A 16871-nucleotide genomic window follows, 5' to 3' on the forward strand; every position below is an offset into this window, starting at 1 on the left:
AAAAACTTTCCATAAAATTAACTAATATTAACTATAATAAACGGTTTAAAAACTCACATGGCGGAAACACAATCAAACGCGGCAAAAATGCCAGAACCAATCAATCATTTCGCCAATAGGTGACGCTCCCAAATAAAAATGAACCAATGACCGATAACCTCCTTCTTTTGGCGCTAAATTTGAAAGCGAGGAAAACGCTTGAACCTTTGAAAACAATAAAAATATGGCGAGTAAAACGAGTCTTATTTTGACAATACCTACAAAATTTTATTCGTCCATAGGAAACAAGTTTGACATAATTTGTTTTAAAGTCAAATTGAAATTTCCCTTAAATTCCTATTACACCGAAAGTTCCAAGTTGGCAATAGTTCTAAATAACCAACAAATAATGGTGACAGAGCCAGGATTTTTGAACCAAAAAAAAAAAATTATTTGTCCTAAATGTTGAATTTAATTAACAAAGCGACTTAGCAAGTTTCAAAGTTTTTTTAAAACCCTAAATCGCGTTTTATTTAACGCTTCCCTACTGAAACAAAAATAAATTTCAAAACGCCACACCTTCCAATTCCAAATTCCCAGAAGTCTAAAATTAAAATACGCAAAAATAAAAAATATGTACAAAATATACACAATCAATTTTAAATCCAATTTTGACGAAGGAAGAGGAAGAAGATATTTATCCGAAATTTTAGAAATATTTTTATTTTTTTTTTGTAGTTTCTATTTCTTGGAAATTAAAGAGGTGCGACGTTTCACAAGAGGAGGAGGGTTTCTTTAATCGTCGATTGATTAATAATAATTATTATTTCAGATTAATTTAAATTTAATCTGTGTTTATACAAAGCCAAAATTTTTGTTCTTTATGGCCAGTAAAAGTTTCGAGCGTAGGATTGCTTTTGACGAGTAGAGTGGAATATATAAACGAGAGATACATGTATTAGCTGTTGGTAAATGTTGGTCATCCGCTGGTCTAATTGTTATATTGGGCATTGGCTGAAAACCTTCTTCACTAGCTGGTAGAGCCGGACTCCCAGTCCAAAAATATACCTAAACAAACATAATATTAAATAAGCCTATCTTCGTCTACAACTTTTCCATAGGCCTAACTTCGTCTACAACTTTTCCATAGGCTTAACTTCGTCTACAACTTTTCCATAGGCCTAACTTCGTCTACAACTTTTCCATAGGCCTAACTTCGTCTACAACTTTTCCATAGGCCTAACTTCGTCTACAACTTTTCCATAGGCTTAACTTCGTCTACAACTTTTCCATAGGCCTAACTTCGTCTACAACTTTTCCATAGGCCTAACTTCGTCTACAACTTTTCCATAGGCCTAACTTCGTCTACAACTTTTCCATAGGCTTAACTTCGTCTACAACTTTTCCATAGGCTTAACTTCGTCTACAACTTTTCCATAGGCCTAACTTCGTCTACAACTTTTCCATAGGCCTAACTTCGTCTACAACTTTTCCATAGGCCTAACTTCGTCTACAACTTTTCCATAGGCCTAACTTCGTCTACAACTTTTCCATAGGCTTAACTTCGTCTACAACTTTTCCATAGGCTTAACTTCGTCTACAACTTTTCCATAGGCCTAACTTCGTCTACAACTTTTCCATAGGCTTAACTTCGTCTACAACTTTTCCATAGGCCTAACTTCGTCTACAACTTTTCCATAGGCTTAACTTCGTCTACAACTTTTCCATAGGCCTAACTTCGTCTACAACTTTTCCATAGGCTTAACTTCGTCTACAACTTTTCCATAGGCTTAACTTCGTCTACAACTTTTCCATAGGCCTAACTTCGTCTACAACTTTTCCATAGGCCTAACTTCGTCTACAACTTTTCCATAGGCCTAACTTCGTCTACAACTTTTCCATAGGCTTAACTTAGTCTACAACTTTTCCATAGGCCTAACTTCGTCTACAACTTTTCCATAGGCTTAACTTCGTCTACAACTTTTCCATAGGCTTAACTTCGTCTACAACTTTTCCATAGGCCTAACTTCGTCTACAACTTTTCCATAGGCCTAACTTCGTCTACAACTTTTCCATAGGCTTAACTTCGTCTACAACTTTTCCATAGGCTTAACTTCGTCTACAACTTTTCCATAGGCTTAACTTCGTCTACAACTTTTCCATAGGCCTAACTTCGTCTACAACTTTTCCATAGGCTTAACTTCGTCTACAACTTTTCCATAGGCTTAACTTCGTCTACAACTTTTCCATAGGCTTAACTTCGTCTACAACTTTTCCATAGGCCTAACTTCGTCTACAACTTTTCCATAGGCCTAACTTCGTCTACAACTTTTCCATAGGCCTAACTTCGTCTACAACTTTTCCATAGGCCTAACTTCGTCTACAACTTTTCCATAGGCTTAACTTCGTCTACAACTTTTCCATAGGCTTAACTTCGTCTACAACTTTTCCATAGGCTTAACTTCGTCTACAACTTTTCCATAGGCTTAACTTCGTCTACAACTTTTCCATAGGCTTAACTTCGTCTACAACTTTTCCATAGGCTTAACTTCGTCTACAACTTTTCCATAGGCTTAAATTCGTCTACAACTTTTCCATAGGCTTAAATTCGTCTACAACTTTTCCATAGGCTTAACTTCGTCTACAACTTTTCCATAGGCTTAACTTCGTCTACAACTTTTCCATAGGCCTAACTTCGTCTACAACTTTTCCATAGGCTTAACTTCGTCTACAACTTTTCCATAGGCCTAACTTCGTCTACAACTTTTCCATAGGCTTAACTTCGTCTACAACTTTTCCATAGGCTTAACTTCGTCTACAACTTTTCCATAGGCCTAACTTCGTCTACAACTTTTCCATAGGCTTAACTTCGTCTACAACTTTTCCATAGGCTTAACTTCGTCTACAACTTTTCCATAGGCCTAACTTCGTCTACAACTTTTCCATAGGCCTAACTTCGTCCACAACTTTTCCATAGGCCTAACTTCGTCTACAACTTTTCCATAGGCTTAACTTAGTCTACAACTTTTCCATAGGCCTAACTTCGTCTACAACTTTTCCATAGGCTTAACTTCGTCTACAACTTTTCCATAGGCTTAACTTCGTCTACAACTTTTCCATAGGCCTAACTTCGTCTACAACTTTTCCATAGGCCTAACTTCGTCTACAACTTTTCCATAGGCTTAACTTCGTCTACAACTTTTCCATAGGCTTAACTTCGTCTACAACTTTTCCATAGGCTTAACTTCGTCTACAACTTTTCCATAGGCCTAACTTCGTCTACAACTTTTCCATAGGCTTAACTTCGTCTACAACTTTTCCATAGGCTTAACTTCGTCTACAACTTTTCCATAGGCTTAACTTCGTCTACAACTTTTCCATAGGCCTAACTTCGTCTACAACTTTTCCATAGGCCTAACTTCGTCTACAACTTTTCCATAGGCCTAACTTCGTCTACAACTTTTCCATAGGCCTAACTTCGTCTACAACTTTTCCATAGGCTTAACTTCGTCTACAACTTTTCCATAGGCTTAACTTCGTCTACAACTTTTCCATAGGCTTAACTTCGTCTACAACTTTTCCATAGGCTTAACTTCGTCTACAACTTTTCCATAGGCTTAACTTCGTCTACAACTTTTCCATAGGCTTAACTTCGTCTACAACTTTTCCATAGGCTTAAATTCGTCTACAACTTTTCCATAGGCTTAAATTCGTCTACAACTTTTCCATAGGCTTAAATTCGTCTACAACTTTTCCATAGGCTTAAATTCGTCTACAACTTTTCCTTAGGCCTAACTTTGTCTACAACTTTTCCTTAGGCCTAACTTCGTCTACAACTTTTCCTTAGGCTTAACTTAGTCTACAACTTTTCCTTAAGCCTAAAATGAGTTGAAAATAAACTTACCAAGTCTTGCTTTTCTTGGTTGGCCATTTTTTCAACAATGGACCAAAACCAACGTTTCAGTCTAATGAGTAGCTCTCCGGCATCACCTTAACAAATAAAAAACAAAAATTAGGATTAAAGCAGTTGCTAAGTCATTATAAACTTACAGATACTTGTTTCATCATTGAAGGAAGTGTAACTGATCAACGTTTGAACGTTTATTTCCCCGACACCATTTAATAAAAGTCGAAAATCTTCAGCTGTCAATCCCTCTAAAGCGCTAGTAGGTAAAACATCGTAAACTCCGTTGCGTAACGCTTCCAGAGCTTTTTCTTGAGATTTGACCATTCTATATTCCGCGTATTTCCTAACGTAATCGTAGACAGTAGTGGCTGATACTTCGCATTCTCGTCCACCTTGAATTAATTCTACACTTCCACCTCCCTATAAACAAAGAAAATTAATTAAACAATCAATTAATGAGGGGGAAAAAACTAATTACTTCTTCATTGCATAAATCAATGCAGAAAGTTAAATCCAAAGCGGAGAAGATTGTATTAGAATCTTTGGTCTCCGCATCCAAAACCAATTGACGTAGAGATTCATACAAAAGCGGATCAAAGAAGGCCAAGTCGTGCCAACCAACTCTACGACCCAAAATGTATTTTATCACGTGACGATTCAAGAAAATTGGGCATAGTTCATTTTGAAGAAGACATAAGCCCATAACCCTAAAAAAAAAATAAAATACTTAATCAGTTCAATATAAATAATATAATAAAAAGAGAGGGATTCCTAACATACCGTCCAACATTCCTAAACGCGTTTAATCTCTCAGGAGTGCATTTTCCTTGTCTGGGGCTATAAAATCCTCGTTTCCCAGGTTGATAAAATAGGGCAGCATTATCTTCCTCATCTTCATCGTCTACTTCGTTTCGTCTAGAACAACCACTGACTCGATGGGATCTTTCAGCCAAACTAAATACGTCCAACTCCATAATGGCGTCGGATGTAGCGTCTCTTCCGTGTGACAAAATTATGTCAACCGCCTCTTCTACTTTTTGACGTAAAGCGTCTTCCGAAGCCAAGAGAAGTAATAACTGAGCTGCGGAAAGCTCGAGTAGCATACCAGTTATCTTACTAGCGAGACTCTTCAGTAAAAAAAAGGAATCATTCATTACGAGAACAAATTTTGAAAAAAAAAAAAATCGAACTTACGGGTCTCAAAGCTTGGACTTTGGGGTACAATCTCTGTCCTAATTGTTGCCGATGAGGACTTAAATGTTCGTTGCCACCTTGACTATGACTACTACCAGCTTCTCCAGGTAACACAAAAGGAGAGGCGTCGTAACGTAGCGTTAACTGACTTTCCCTTTCCCTCATTTCCCGAGTTCGAGGAACTGAAACAGTTTTTCTTTGTTGTTGCGCTTGCTGTTGTTGCTGTTGTTGTTGAGCAGCTTGTTGTTGTTGCTCGCGTTCTCTCTCTTTCGTCCTCAAACGTTGAATGAGGCCTAATATAAAATGAGTGACTTACTAACGGTTTAAACGTTTGCAAAAGCGTCAGAAATTTATTGTCGGAATTAAACCCCATGCAAAAAGGAAGAGTGTTTTTGAAACGCATTGTTTTTACGCAGAAAGTATGCTTATTATCGTGTTAAATTCAATCTTACATGCAGTAGTCTTACTGTATTGAATAGATCGATTGCCAACTTGGCAAGATTCCAGATTAGGTAAACGTTCGGATGATAAAACCATCTATGAAAGCAAAGAGATTACTTATCTATGTTAAAAATAATTTAAGCCTATTTTGGGACGTACTTCGGCAAGTAATGTATAAAAACTTCTCGCGACACCAGTTCCTTCACCAGGTTCATCTTTAAAAGTTACTTTAACGCGAGCAACTGCTAAAGGTGGTGCGCTACCAGAGCTGCGACGACTGTATGTATTGTATTGAGTGTTTAACTCCTTAAACGTTTGGGTAAGAAGTACGGAACGTTCCCTTTCCATCTAAAACCAAAATAATCACTAGACTGCGATAAAAATCAGTATTAAAACTAGCCAATCATACCTTGGATAAATGCAAATCTTTTTGCTGGGCGTTTCGTAACTTCTCCATTTCTCGTCTAAACTTTGCTTCTTTCACGGGAAATCCACCTAATTCGCTAATTACTGACCCGGGTTCGGCACCAACATCATCGACAAAAACTCTCCCGAAAAGTTCCAAGGATAACCTCCAACGTCCTAGTAAAACATCGTGGGATACAACTTGTCCCAAAGATGTAGAAATCCTGGGGTGACTGTGAGACGTTCCGTGAGATTGATGTCCACTACCAGAGGGACCACCATCAGCGTTGGAACCGTGAGCCGTTTCATTCCCATCTCTTCCATGATGATGAAAGGATGACGAACCAGAACCGCTAGCTCGACTGGTACCAGCCATGGGGGAGCAGATATTAGAAGCGATAGTTATTTCCGCCACAGGACTTGGTGCAGCAACATAATTGTTACTCGAAGACGCCTGCGTTTCTGGTGTCTAATGACAGAAATTAAGTTTATTTCTATTAAAACCCAATAACTATTAATACTTACAGTTGACGCTTGAGGCCTAACCGAAGCAGCGTGAACGATAACGCTTGATTTAACAGGGGATGGTGTTGTTGAGTCTTTCTTTCCGGGAGCCGCGACAATAATGGGAGCTCTGGGAGCTTCCGATGTCAAATTAGAGTTATTTCCGCTACTGCTCGAGCCATTACTATTGTTCGAGTTGCTTTCGGTATTTTTAGATGGAATGCTTATAACAGACGGTGGTCGAGGAGCCACGGGACTCAAATCTTGAACAAGAACCTCGCCAAAGGATATCACTTCTTGCATCATGTCACTAACAGACGCGTAATTTTCACTTCCCTTTGATTAAAAGTAAAACTTAAGACTGTTAATAAATCTTAACCTTAAAAGAATTAACTAAATTACCATTTCCACGTCATTTTGATTGCTATTATCGAGTTCCGGCACCATTTGAATGGAAACCATTTCTTGTATATTAGTAGTAGCGTTAGCCTGAGATATTGGTGGGGTTCGCGGAGGTGGAGGAAGAACTAACGAAACGTTTTGATTGGAAGTTTGATTAGAAGTAGTTCCTTGATTCTGAACCAAATGAGCGTAGGTCGAAGCCACGCTTGTGCTAGGTAACGACGAAGGGTAAGGGGGTAAAGGTTGATTTTGCAAATGTCCCCTACTATCAGCGGTTCTAATTGATAAACCTAATCGATTTGGTAAAGAATGAGCGGCAGACGTTGTCAAATTAACATTCCCCATTCTTTCATGATGGGTTGAAGAATGTTTAGGAATTCCAAACAAATCTTCCCTACGAGAGTTTGGTTGCAATAAATGAGGTTGATCCGCTAACGGTAAAGCTTCCGATAAGGGTGTGACGAAAGGATCAGGAGGGGTACAACCCAAAAGCAAAGTAGAATCGGATCGTTGAAAGAAAGGATGCTTTCTTCCTTTCAAGTGAGATAGTTGGGAATCTTCCTCCATACTTTCGGTTTCTAATAGGAGAGAAGTCGGTCCAACTTCGTCATCTTGATCTTCATTATCATTTTCTTCTTGATCATTCCAAGGATCAGCGGCCAATCCATCCCTTAAAGCTTCAGGATCGGCTCCTTCCATACCGCATCGCATATAATAAATAAGCGCGTCGAAAACATAGGCAACGTGTTTTAAAGAAGAAACATCGATAATGGGTAAGGAATCAAAATGTTCATTGTTATGGGCTCTCATCAAAGAAAGGGCGTAGGAAAGCATATCGCGCCGGGCCGAAACTCCATCATTGGCCGAAGAGGTGAATCTTCCCCTTCGTCTATTTTCAATGGCTTGGGACGCTGTGGTTCCACTTCCGCCAGTAGTGGCTCTTGTAGGTTCTTCCGTACTGGCTCCAGCGTTACCGGTACCAACTGTACTTCTCCGAAATGATCTCAGATGCTGAGAGTGAAAAGGGTGAGACGGATGGGCCGGGTCTGAACTGTTGGTTAACGCGCAACCAAATCGTAATTGGCATTCGGTTGAGTCCATCAAAGTTGTCAACCAATCCCAAGTTGGTTTTAAATGGTATTCCAAGTACATCTGGGAAAAGGTTACCATGAAGGAATGTAAACGCGCATTTTATAAAACATTCTTACCTGTAAAGCCACTGATTCACTGTGAGTTACTTCCAAAGTTTGAGGTAAACTAGGAATTGGTGTTTGGCAATCTTGAATGATGGTAAGCAAGTCCGCAATCTGTCTGATAACGATAGCAAAGGCTCTCGCCAAACATACAGTTGTGGTAATCATTGTAACAGCGCATTCTGGGGTTACTGATGCTGATACTGTAGTTGGCCCAGAAGCGGTACGCCTCAAGCTTGAAGGATCAATGTAAATCAAGCCACTGGAACCGGAAGTTGTCACGGTTCCCCTTCCTTGCTCACGGGGTCTCAAAGCCCATTGCATATGTTGAGGAGCCAAATTAGGCCTTGGTCCTCCAGTAGTACCAGAAGTACTTCTTCGTTCTAATTGTTCATCCATGAATGCTAGTTCCTCAGTATCAGGTTCGGTTTCCCCAGTTTCACTTTCTTCCTCTTCATCCGCGTTTGAAGAATCTGCCGAGTCATCATCGGAGAAATAGGGCAAACTAGCAACTCCAGCGTCCGAACCGGCCGTTGCTCCTGTTGTAGCGCTTCTCTGAGCGCTAGCATTATCTTGATTACTTTGATAAGAAGCGCTATCTGGGTTGCTATCACTATCGCTGTCACTTTCCTCGTCATTATGTTCAGGCGCGGCGTTGTCATGTTCCGATTGTTCAACCATAGGTTCGTCTCTCTCACTTTCATGATCTGGATCTTCACTAGCGGCATTCTCGACTACATCAACTTCGTGATCCTCATCCTCGCGATCCCTATTATTACCGACAGTCCCCCCCGAACTCCCCATACCAGACGGTTGCGCGTTTGAAACAGAAACGCCAGAATGACTACTTGGATCGCTACGACTGTTTCTGGTTAGCATAGGGTCAACTGCAAAGAGTTCTTCACTTCCCTGAAGAGAACGGAAGATACTTACTTAAGAAAAGATGGATTGTAAGAAGATTCCTAACAGGTAAACAATGAAATTAACACTAACATGAACCGCATCAATGCTGGTGGATACAAGAGGAAAGGGAGCTGAGGGTCTAGCGGCTCCGTGTCTGACAGGCGCGATTAAAGAATCAGCGGTTTCGCAAAGTTCCTCAATAGCCAGTGTAATAAGAGCTTGGAATACTCTACGACATTTCGCGTGAGGTTGTAGAGCACCTCCCATACTTTTGAGACAAAAAAACGTTGTCAAAGTTGTCCTCCGCGCCAAAAAGTAAAAGAACAGTACTTACCCCTTCTTTCGGTTAGTATTAGGAGCCATTTCCATACTAAGAATAACAAAAATTCTAGCAACAGATCTGACAAATCGCCTGACAACAACTTTAGCTTCGGCTTTAGCGGTTGGGTTATTACTTTGAAGTTCCCTGACCATGGTTGACAATAATATATCTAACATTTCAATACTACATTTGGCCAACAAACAATGAGTGAACTTGTCCAACAAAGCCGTTCCTCTTTGGGCATTCAAGTAAGTTCTGTCTTCGAAAACGGGGCTAGAGAGGAAATCCTCATTCTCATAAGCACCCATTGATCCCAACCCATCTTTTCCTTTCCAACCCGACATAACGGCCGCTTTAACGGCGCCCCAATCGCTTAATAAACGTTCTAAAGCTCTTCGCGAGAATCTGGGTGGTTCTAAATCGTGATCCGGCATATCAGCGTCTAAATCAGACGCAGGAGTTTTCCTAGGCGCCGAGGATCTAGGTCTCGAAGGACGATACTGCCTTTGTTCCACAGCTTGTCGACCAACCGTTTGAACCAAGAACAACAGAATACTTTCACCTCTGCAACCATAACAAATACATGAAGACTACTCCTAACCCTAAGTTCAAAGTTCAAACGATTGAAATATAATACAAACCTTCCATTTGGTACATTAACCAAATCAGTTTCCGAGATAAGTCTATTTAAAAGTTGATATCTAGTTTCCTGTTGACCCGCAATCAGAGCTCGACACTTGCACTTTTCCCAGCAATCGCAATAAGCTGTCGGAGAGGTTCTCTTCAATTTGCAATCGTGTCCTTTATGGCAAACTCTGGCGCATTCGGTGCAACAACACAAAGATCCAGTCAAGCCGCAAGTACGGCATTCGAAAATGTCTTGATTGATGTGATCGGCTCCAGTCCAAGTGAAACTGCAAGTGTCATTGCAGCACAATACTTGCAAGGGATTGTCATCAGGGTTGGAACCGACCGGGTACAACATGGACATGACCATCTTCCGTTGCCCTTCAATGTCCAAATTACCCAAGGCTTCCTTAGCCACCGTTTGAGCAGTGTTTAAAAGCAGAACAGCGGCGGAATACGCGCGTCCAGCAACCGCGGACATAAATGGAGTGCAACTTTGTCCATCCCTTCAATTAAAAAATTATAAATTAATATTTCGTTAATTCGCATTAAATTAAGCTAAATAAATTAATTACTTTGCAGATAGAAGTTCCTTCATGTAAGGTTTCAAAAGTTGCGATTCGCATAATTGCCACAAAATGCTCAAATAATTATTTCTTCGTTCAATTGGTTCAGCTGTTGCACTCAAATTAGTTGCTCCTGCTAAAATTAAAGCTTAATTTAAATCAAACCTTTTAATTTAACTAAGTTTAAGTAAAATACTGACCACTTCCAGAGTCATTAGAATCGAGGGGCCAACTTAAAGTTGGAATTGCAACATCACTATCTCTACTATCGAGTCCCGGCAAGTTTCTGGCTGCTGATGTCGCTCTTCTCATCATTTCCCTCAAAGAAACGCTATAAAAATATTTAAATTTACTTCAAATAAATTAAAATACTTGCGAAATTAACTACCTTCTCGATGTTAAACTAACACCACTCGAAGACACAGTTCCCGTCAGGATATCGAGAGATTCCAAACCGCTTCCATTTGTATCTTCCGTCGATTCGTGATCTTTATTAGACGTCGGGAAGCAAATTGAAACAGCCGTGTGCAAAATATTTCTATTTCCATCGCATCTTTCGTTTAAAATCTTTTGAACTGAACTACTTCCCATTGGAGAATCTAAACAAAAATAAATTTTTAAACAAATTCAGTTCTTAACTTTAACTTTAATAAAATGAAATAGTATCTTACTGATATCTCGTTGCAAGTTATTTAAAGTTTGTTTGACACTTTCAGGATCGCACTTTAAAATTGATGGCATCAATGATTGATTCTGAAATCAAATAAAATTTAATTGGTTTCAAAATACTTTTCCAGGGTTCGTACAAAATTTTTGGAATGAAATTCCTAGCTGACTTTTCCAGGTTTTCCCTGACTAAATTCCACAAATTTCCCTGACCATTTGCAATAACGTACATGGCGAACGTATATGAAAACCAATCTATATATTCACTCAAATAATTTTTGCACGAGATATTTTTATAAAAATTAGCCAATTAATTCGTTTAAATTAAATTTAAAGTAAATCATAAATAACCTGAGCGAGCGAAGCGAGCTCCGCGAATTTGGGGCTTTGCTCAAATCTCAGACAAAACTTTTTCTGGTCACCATTATACTTTAAATTTCCCTCCAATATATTTTTCCCTGACATTTCCCTGACTTTTTAGGTCCATTTTAAATTTCCCTGACTTTTCCCTGACTTTTTAGGCCCATTTTAAATTTCCCTGACTTTTTAGGCCCATTTTCAATTTCCCTGACTTTTCCAGGTTTTCCAGGTCGTGTACGAACCCTGTTTTCCCCAAAACTAAATTTCTTACTTCAATGGCTAAAACCACAATCGCAACTTGATTCTTATGATTTGTAGGAACATCTTTCAAACCATGAACTCCTAAACCAATCGCCCTGGCAGGTGGAAGATCCAAGGCAATTGGATCTCTTATACTTTCAGTGCAATCTTTCACCAAAGGGTAAATCGCGCTATTACCATCTCTCAGTATCATAACGTTTTCATTCTAAAATTATCATTAATTAATATAAATATCGCCAAACAAATGAAATGACAAAACAAAAACCCTTACTTCTCCGTTACAGCATAGAGTCACATTCCTCAAGTCATGTCCCAAAAAGGAATTAGTATCAGTTGGAAAACTGCTATCTTGTTCGGGACGTCCAGTTCCCAAATTATAGATAACGTAACTCAATTTTCCGTTATTCTGAACGACAGCGTGGATTCCTTGACCGGAAACAGTCATGGAGAGAATATTTCCCGCATCGGAAATGCTGACTTTTTTGGGGGTTCTTTGAAAGCAGTCCGGGTTTCTAGGAGTGTTGTTGCCTCTGACAACTTGCAGTTCGTCTTTCCTAACAAGACGACACTCTTGCCACAAAGCTGCCAATTCTTCCAGACCAAAAAGGGAACTTCCACTTGCACCAGACGCCGCCGCTGTCGCTCCAGACGACTGCGAAGATCCCACAGGAGTTGTTCCGACTAAAAGAGAGTCTTTTGCCGGGAAACGAACTGCTGCGTAACTCCCATCAATCTAAAACCGTTATTAATTAGTTTTCTATAAAACACCAACCAAGAACCGCGAGAAATACCTTGAGAACTTTGCCAACAGGAACATTTTTAACGTCTTCAACAAAGACAACGTCTTTTATGGCCCATTGTTCTTCATCTTTTCCATCATTATCATCCCGTGATAAAACACCACTTTGACGATGTCTTCGTTCTGGTTAAACATTAGAATTAGTTTAGTATAATCCGAATTAACTCCGTTAATAATTACTTTGAGGGTGTGGACTAGAAGTCGGTTCGCTGCAAGTAGAAGAAGCGGGTGACGCGGGTGGTGGCATTTCTTGACGATCCGACCTCGGGTCAGTTTGTTTTAAACCAAATATATCTGATCGAGTTTCTTGCTTTTTCTCACTGAAATGATGTAATTAATTAATTCAATTAATTAACTACACTCTAAATTAGTCCGCAATTAGTTACAATTACCTCGAATAAGAAGGCAAGATTTTAAAGTTACAAGTATCGGTAAAATTCCATGCTGACGAGATAAGTTGACCAACTCTAGGGATTCCACCCGCAGTTGTGAAAGCAACAGCGCCAGTATGATACATGGGACTACTTCTCATACAAACTTGAACCCCGGTTGTGATATCAGATGCGAAACTATTAGATTTGTGTTTCTTCCATTTGGTTTTCACTTTTTCCCATAATTTCTTTCTTTGGTTAAAAGGCGCGACTCCCCTAAAAATACCAAAATTTTTTTGAAAACGTTCAACAGACGTTTATTTTGTTAGTAGAAGATTTCGTACCACCAATAAATAGCGCCAGATTCCAATTTAGCGCAACTGTATAGAGAACAGACGTGAATTGAAACTGGTTTGTCATTTTGAAACTCGGGAAAAATTGTAGCTGTATGTTCTAATTTAGAAGAAACTGTCGATAAAGTTTCGTCAATCCAAGTGGCTACTTTGCCAGATTCAGTCACAACAGAGGCTCGAATCCCCGATGCAGAAAGTAAAGTAATTTTTTCTCCAATCAAACCGAGTTGTGAAACTTTTGGATGGAATACATTAGCAGTCTACAAAAATGTTTAATTACGATTAGTAATAACTCTAATTAATCAATTTAAACAAAAATAATATTAACTTCATTCTGTTGAAAAGGATCAGGGTCAGCCCATCTCCATTGATGGATTTGTCCAGAAGTTGTTAAACCAATTAATTCAGAATACAAACAGCCTATTTGTTGAAATCTTATACCTTGCCCAAACTATAAAATAAATAATTTTTTATTAAAATTATCTTTTTAATTTCAGGGCTGATACTCACTCATACGCTCAATTTTAGTTGAATAAGTGACTAATTAATTTAGAAATAGTAAGCAAAAAGTGACTAAATAGGGGAAAATTAAGCTATAAAAAGGGCCACTTGAAATGACATGTTTTCAGAGATGACCGATTTAAAAGATATTTTAAAGGTCGGTGTCGTAATTAAGCCCAATCTATAGGGAGCTAACAACTGGCTAGGGGGAAGAGATAGTCTGACGTCACGCAGCCCCTCTCTGGTTGGCATTTTAGCGCGTAGAATACTGTTTCCAACCGTTAGGGGGATGAAAATCCAGTAAGAGATAGAAGGGTGTGACGTTTCAGGGTCAGAACTGTTAGCTCCCTATGGCCTCAGTTATTTCCAGTCAAAGGAAAGGTCACCTCATAATAGGTCTACGGCGGAATTCAATTAAACCATTTTGGAGCACAGCTCAGAAAGCTGAATAATGATGTCGTTTTAAATAAAAAAAAAACATTCATTTGAATTGGATTAATTTTAAATAATAAGTTAAACATTTGCTGAGCGAGCGAAGCGAGCTCCACGATTTTGGGGTTTGATCAACTGTGATCTCGCTATTTTTGCGTTTAATCCGTCATAAGACAAATATATTACGTTTAACGTTGTGGTCGAGAAGATAAATAACACCGAAAGACTCAAAAATCCAAAAAAGGGACAAATAGTAACTAATTTTAGGAAAAGTGACTTTTAGTAACCCAATTTGAAAAAAGTGACTTTTAGTGAAAAAAGTGACTTAGTATCAGCCCTGTAATTTTAAATTTATAAATGGTTACAATATCATACTTTATCAGACCAAAATTCTAGTTCATCTCCAAGCCAAAGTGGATTTGGTTCGCAAGAATCCCGTTTTTTCGATTCTAAAATGGACTCTGCTCCAGCACCAGATGGTAATTTATCACCTACACTAGCAGCGCCGCTATCTCTAAGGGCCGTTTCCAACCATCGTCTGGATCCAGAATATTGTCTATCCCTAAAACGGAACATATTGTCCCTGTCTCTATCCCGATCTCTGTCCAATTCTCTTTCAGTTCCAGCAGCTGCAGGATTAATAGTGGAAGAAGAAGAAGTATTGGTCGTGTTGGTTGCAAACCAACGAGCGACTTCATGTTAAATGCAATGGCCATACCCTTTCATCAATGATAAAACCAATACCAGGACCCCCAAAATTATATAACAATAGGGACTTGGCAGTACTACGTCATGATTAGTGCTAAAAAACATACCAGGAGGAGGGGCTTATATAGCTTTCATTCTGTTAAAAAATCATACCATAATGGCGCTGGGGGCGGAGTTTAGCCCGAATTGCCAAGTCCCTATTAAACTTAATTTAAATATTTTTGGTTAATCCAGTTCATGGGGGTCCTGTTCCAGTTCAACTAGGTATAAAAACAGACCGGTCCTCTTACCAGTCCTTCCTCTACTCCCAGATCGACTCCTTAGACTCGAATATCCAAACATATCCTCGGAAAACATCGCATCAGCGTCAATAATGACGCTGGGATGATCACTGTGAATTCCAGCGTCTAACAGAGAGATTAAATCATCTCCGGGCATATAAGAATCTTGGCTATCATCCACATCCTCTCCTTCTTCATCATCGCGACTTAATAAGTTATTAACAGCCAAGTTAACATCCAAATTCTTTTAATTATAAAAAACATTTAATAAACGTTAAAAAGCCAAACTTCTTTAAATTTAATAAAAAATGAAATTAAATTAAATTACAGTTCTTTGTAATTCTCTAACAATAAGATTTCTTGATTTTCCTTGCAGTACAACTTGCGCCTGAGTAACTAGTTCTTCAGGAACGTAAGGGGCTGGAACAACGGGTCTTGAACCCATAATAACCCCAGAAGCTCTACCACGGCTACTAGTAGTTCTCATAATACGTCCCCTAGTTCTAGTGGGAGCTCTAGCACCAGACTGTGCATTATTATTACCTTTAAGGTTTAGACTAATTGCCAAAAAACACAAAAATTAAGACAAAAACTAAGAAGTTGAACGGAAAATAATTATCCCCTTACACTTTGGAGGCCTCATTTTTACTCAAATCGAGCCTTTCAGTTTGAACTGAAAATGCAATTCGACAAACCCTGCCGTCTTCCAATAAAAATGCAATATGTGTTGGTGCCACAACACATTGCCTGACAGTGACATTTCTTAAAGCTGATAGAACACCAGGTGGAATATAATTACACCTATTTATCTTTTCAGCAACTTCCCTTATTCTGAGTCAAATAAGCGTGGCGATATTATAATCTCAGACAACTTTCAAAAAGCGAAAAACCAAAATTGAAATGAAAGGCCTACCTTTCATTCAACTGCTCTTCGTTGCCAGGGAGAGGATGAACCACAAAATGTATGGAACTCATCTTTACTTAATGATCACAGTCTAAAAAGGAGGGCCAAAATTACACGTAAATCACTTAATTTCTTTCCTAAAACTGAGTAAAATTTTCGACACTGGGACAATAAATTTAACCTCTATCAAAGAAAGGTTGATTTTTCAAAACAAAAGCCTTTAGAAAACCAAGTCCCTATTTGCCTAAAAGAAAAGGAATTATCAACAAAGAAAGATCGAATCGATAAATAAGGGAAGAGGTTTTATAATTATAAGCTATATTTTCAAAATTTGATCTTCATTTAACTTTAATTTTTTCAAATGGATTGAAGGAAATCAATGAATGGCCCATGGTGGCCAGACTAATTTACTTTTTGACTCAATTTTTGAGTAATTTTGTTGCTATGCAACCAAGGCCCACACTCGAAAAAAGGTAGGGCTGGTTCTCGAACTCAAAAAAAATAAAACCTAAAAAGTACTTACCTCTAGTTTTACGAATACCCGTTGCTCAATTTCAACCGAAATTCATTATTTACCTATTTAAGTAAGTAGCTAACTGAAGTTTATTTGTGAAAAAGCCTGTTCTTAATAATTGTCACAACGACAACGCTTTCGGACAGTGTACCTTTACAACAAGTTGAACAAGTCAATTTGAACCCTCGTAAGGATCAGGGTTGGAAATAAGGTGGATTTTGTTAGTGGTCCTCGGGACCAGTGAGTGACCCCTCATGTTGGAATTATTAAACTGGTCC

The 16871-nt window shown here is 38.8% G+C and overlaps 1 protein-coding gene across 2 annotated transcripts; it reads right to left on the reverse strand.

Moving 5' to 3' along the window:
* Positions 1-242: 242 nt before the first annotated feature.
* hyd (E3 ubiquitin-protein ligase hyd) lies at positions 243-16769 on the reverse strand. 2 transcript variants are annotated; one of them, XM_089859603.1, is made up of 32 exons: positions 16603-16769; positions 16089-16170; positions 15803-16006; positions 15504-15732; positions 15185-15419; positions 14562-14878; positions 13582-13704; positions 13245-13513; positions 12922-13176; positions 12710-12849; positions 12522-12652; positions 12002-12463; positions 11741-11935; positions 11115-11196; positions 10832-11042; positions 10644-10774; positions 10453-10579; positions 9892-10383; positions 9263-9814; positions 9019-9196; positions 8041-8934; positions 6833-7984; positions 6452-6766; positions 5931-6395; positions 5681-5869; positions 5548-5617; positions 5081-5373; positions 4667-5013; positions 4365-4593; positions 4030-4306; positions 3884-3969; positions 243-1047 (listed from the first exon to the last, which is right to left on the reverse strand). In XM_089859603.1, the coding sequence occupies exons 2-32, from the start codon at positions 16148-16150 to the stop codon at positions 835-837; spliced, it is 8925 nt and encodes a 2974-aa protein (XP_089715729.1). In that variant the 5' UTR covers positions 16151-16170; positions 16603-16769; the 3' UTR covers positions 243-834. The 2 variants fall into 2 exon arrangements, with proteins under 2 accessions (XP_089715729.1, XP_089715728.1); XM_089859602.1 differs by having other exon boundaries at positions 5533-5617.
* Between the last annotated feature and the right edge of the window lie 102 nt (positions 16770-16871).

Source organism: Phalangium opilio, unplaced genomic scaffold, assembly GCF_054372755.1.
Source record: "Phalangium opilio isolate 3A_F unplaced genomic scaffold, DU_Popi_V2 ptg000329l_1, whole genome shotgun sequence".
NCBI lineage: Eukaryota > Metazoa > Arthropoda > Arachnida > Opiliones > Phalangiidae > Phalangium > Phalangium opilio.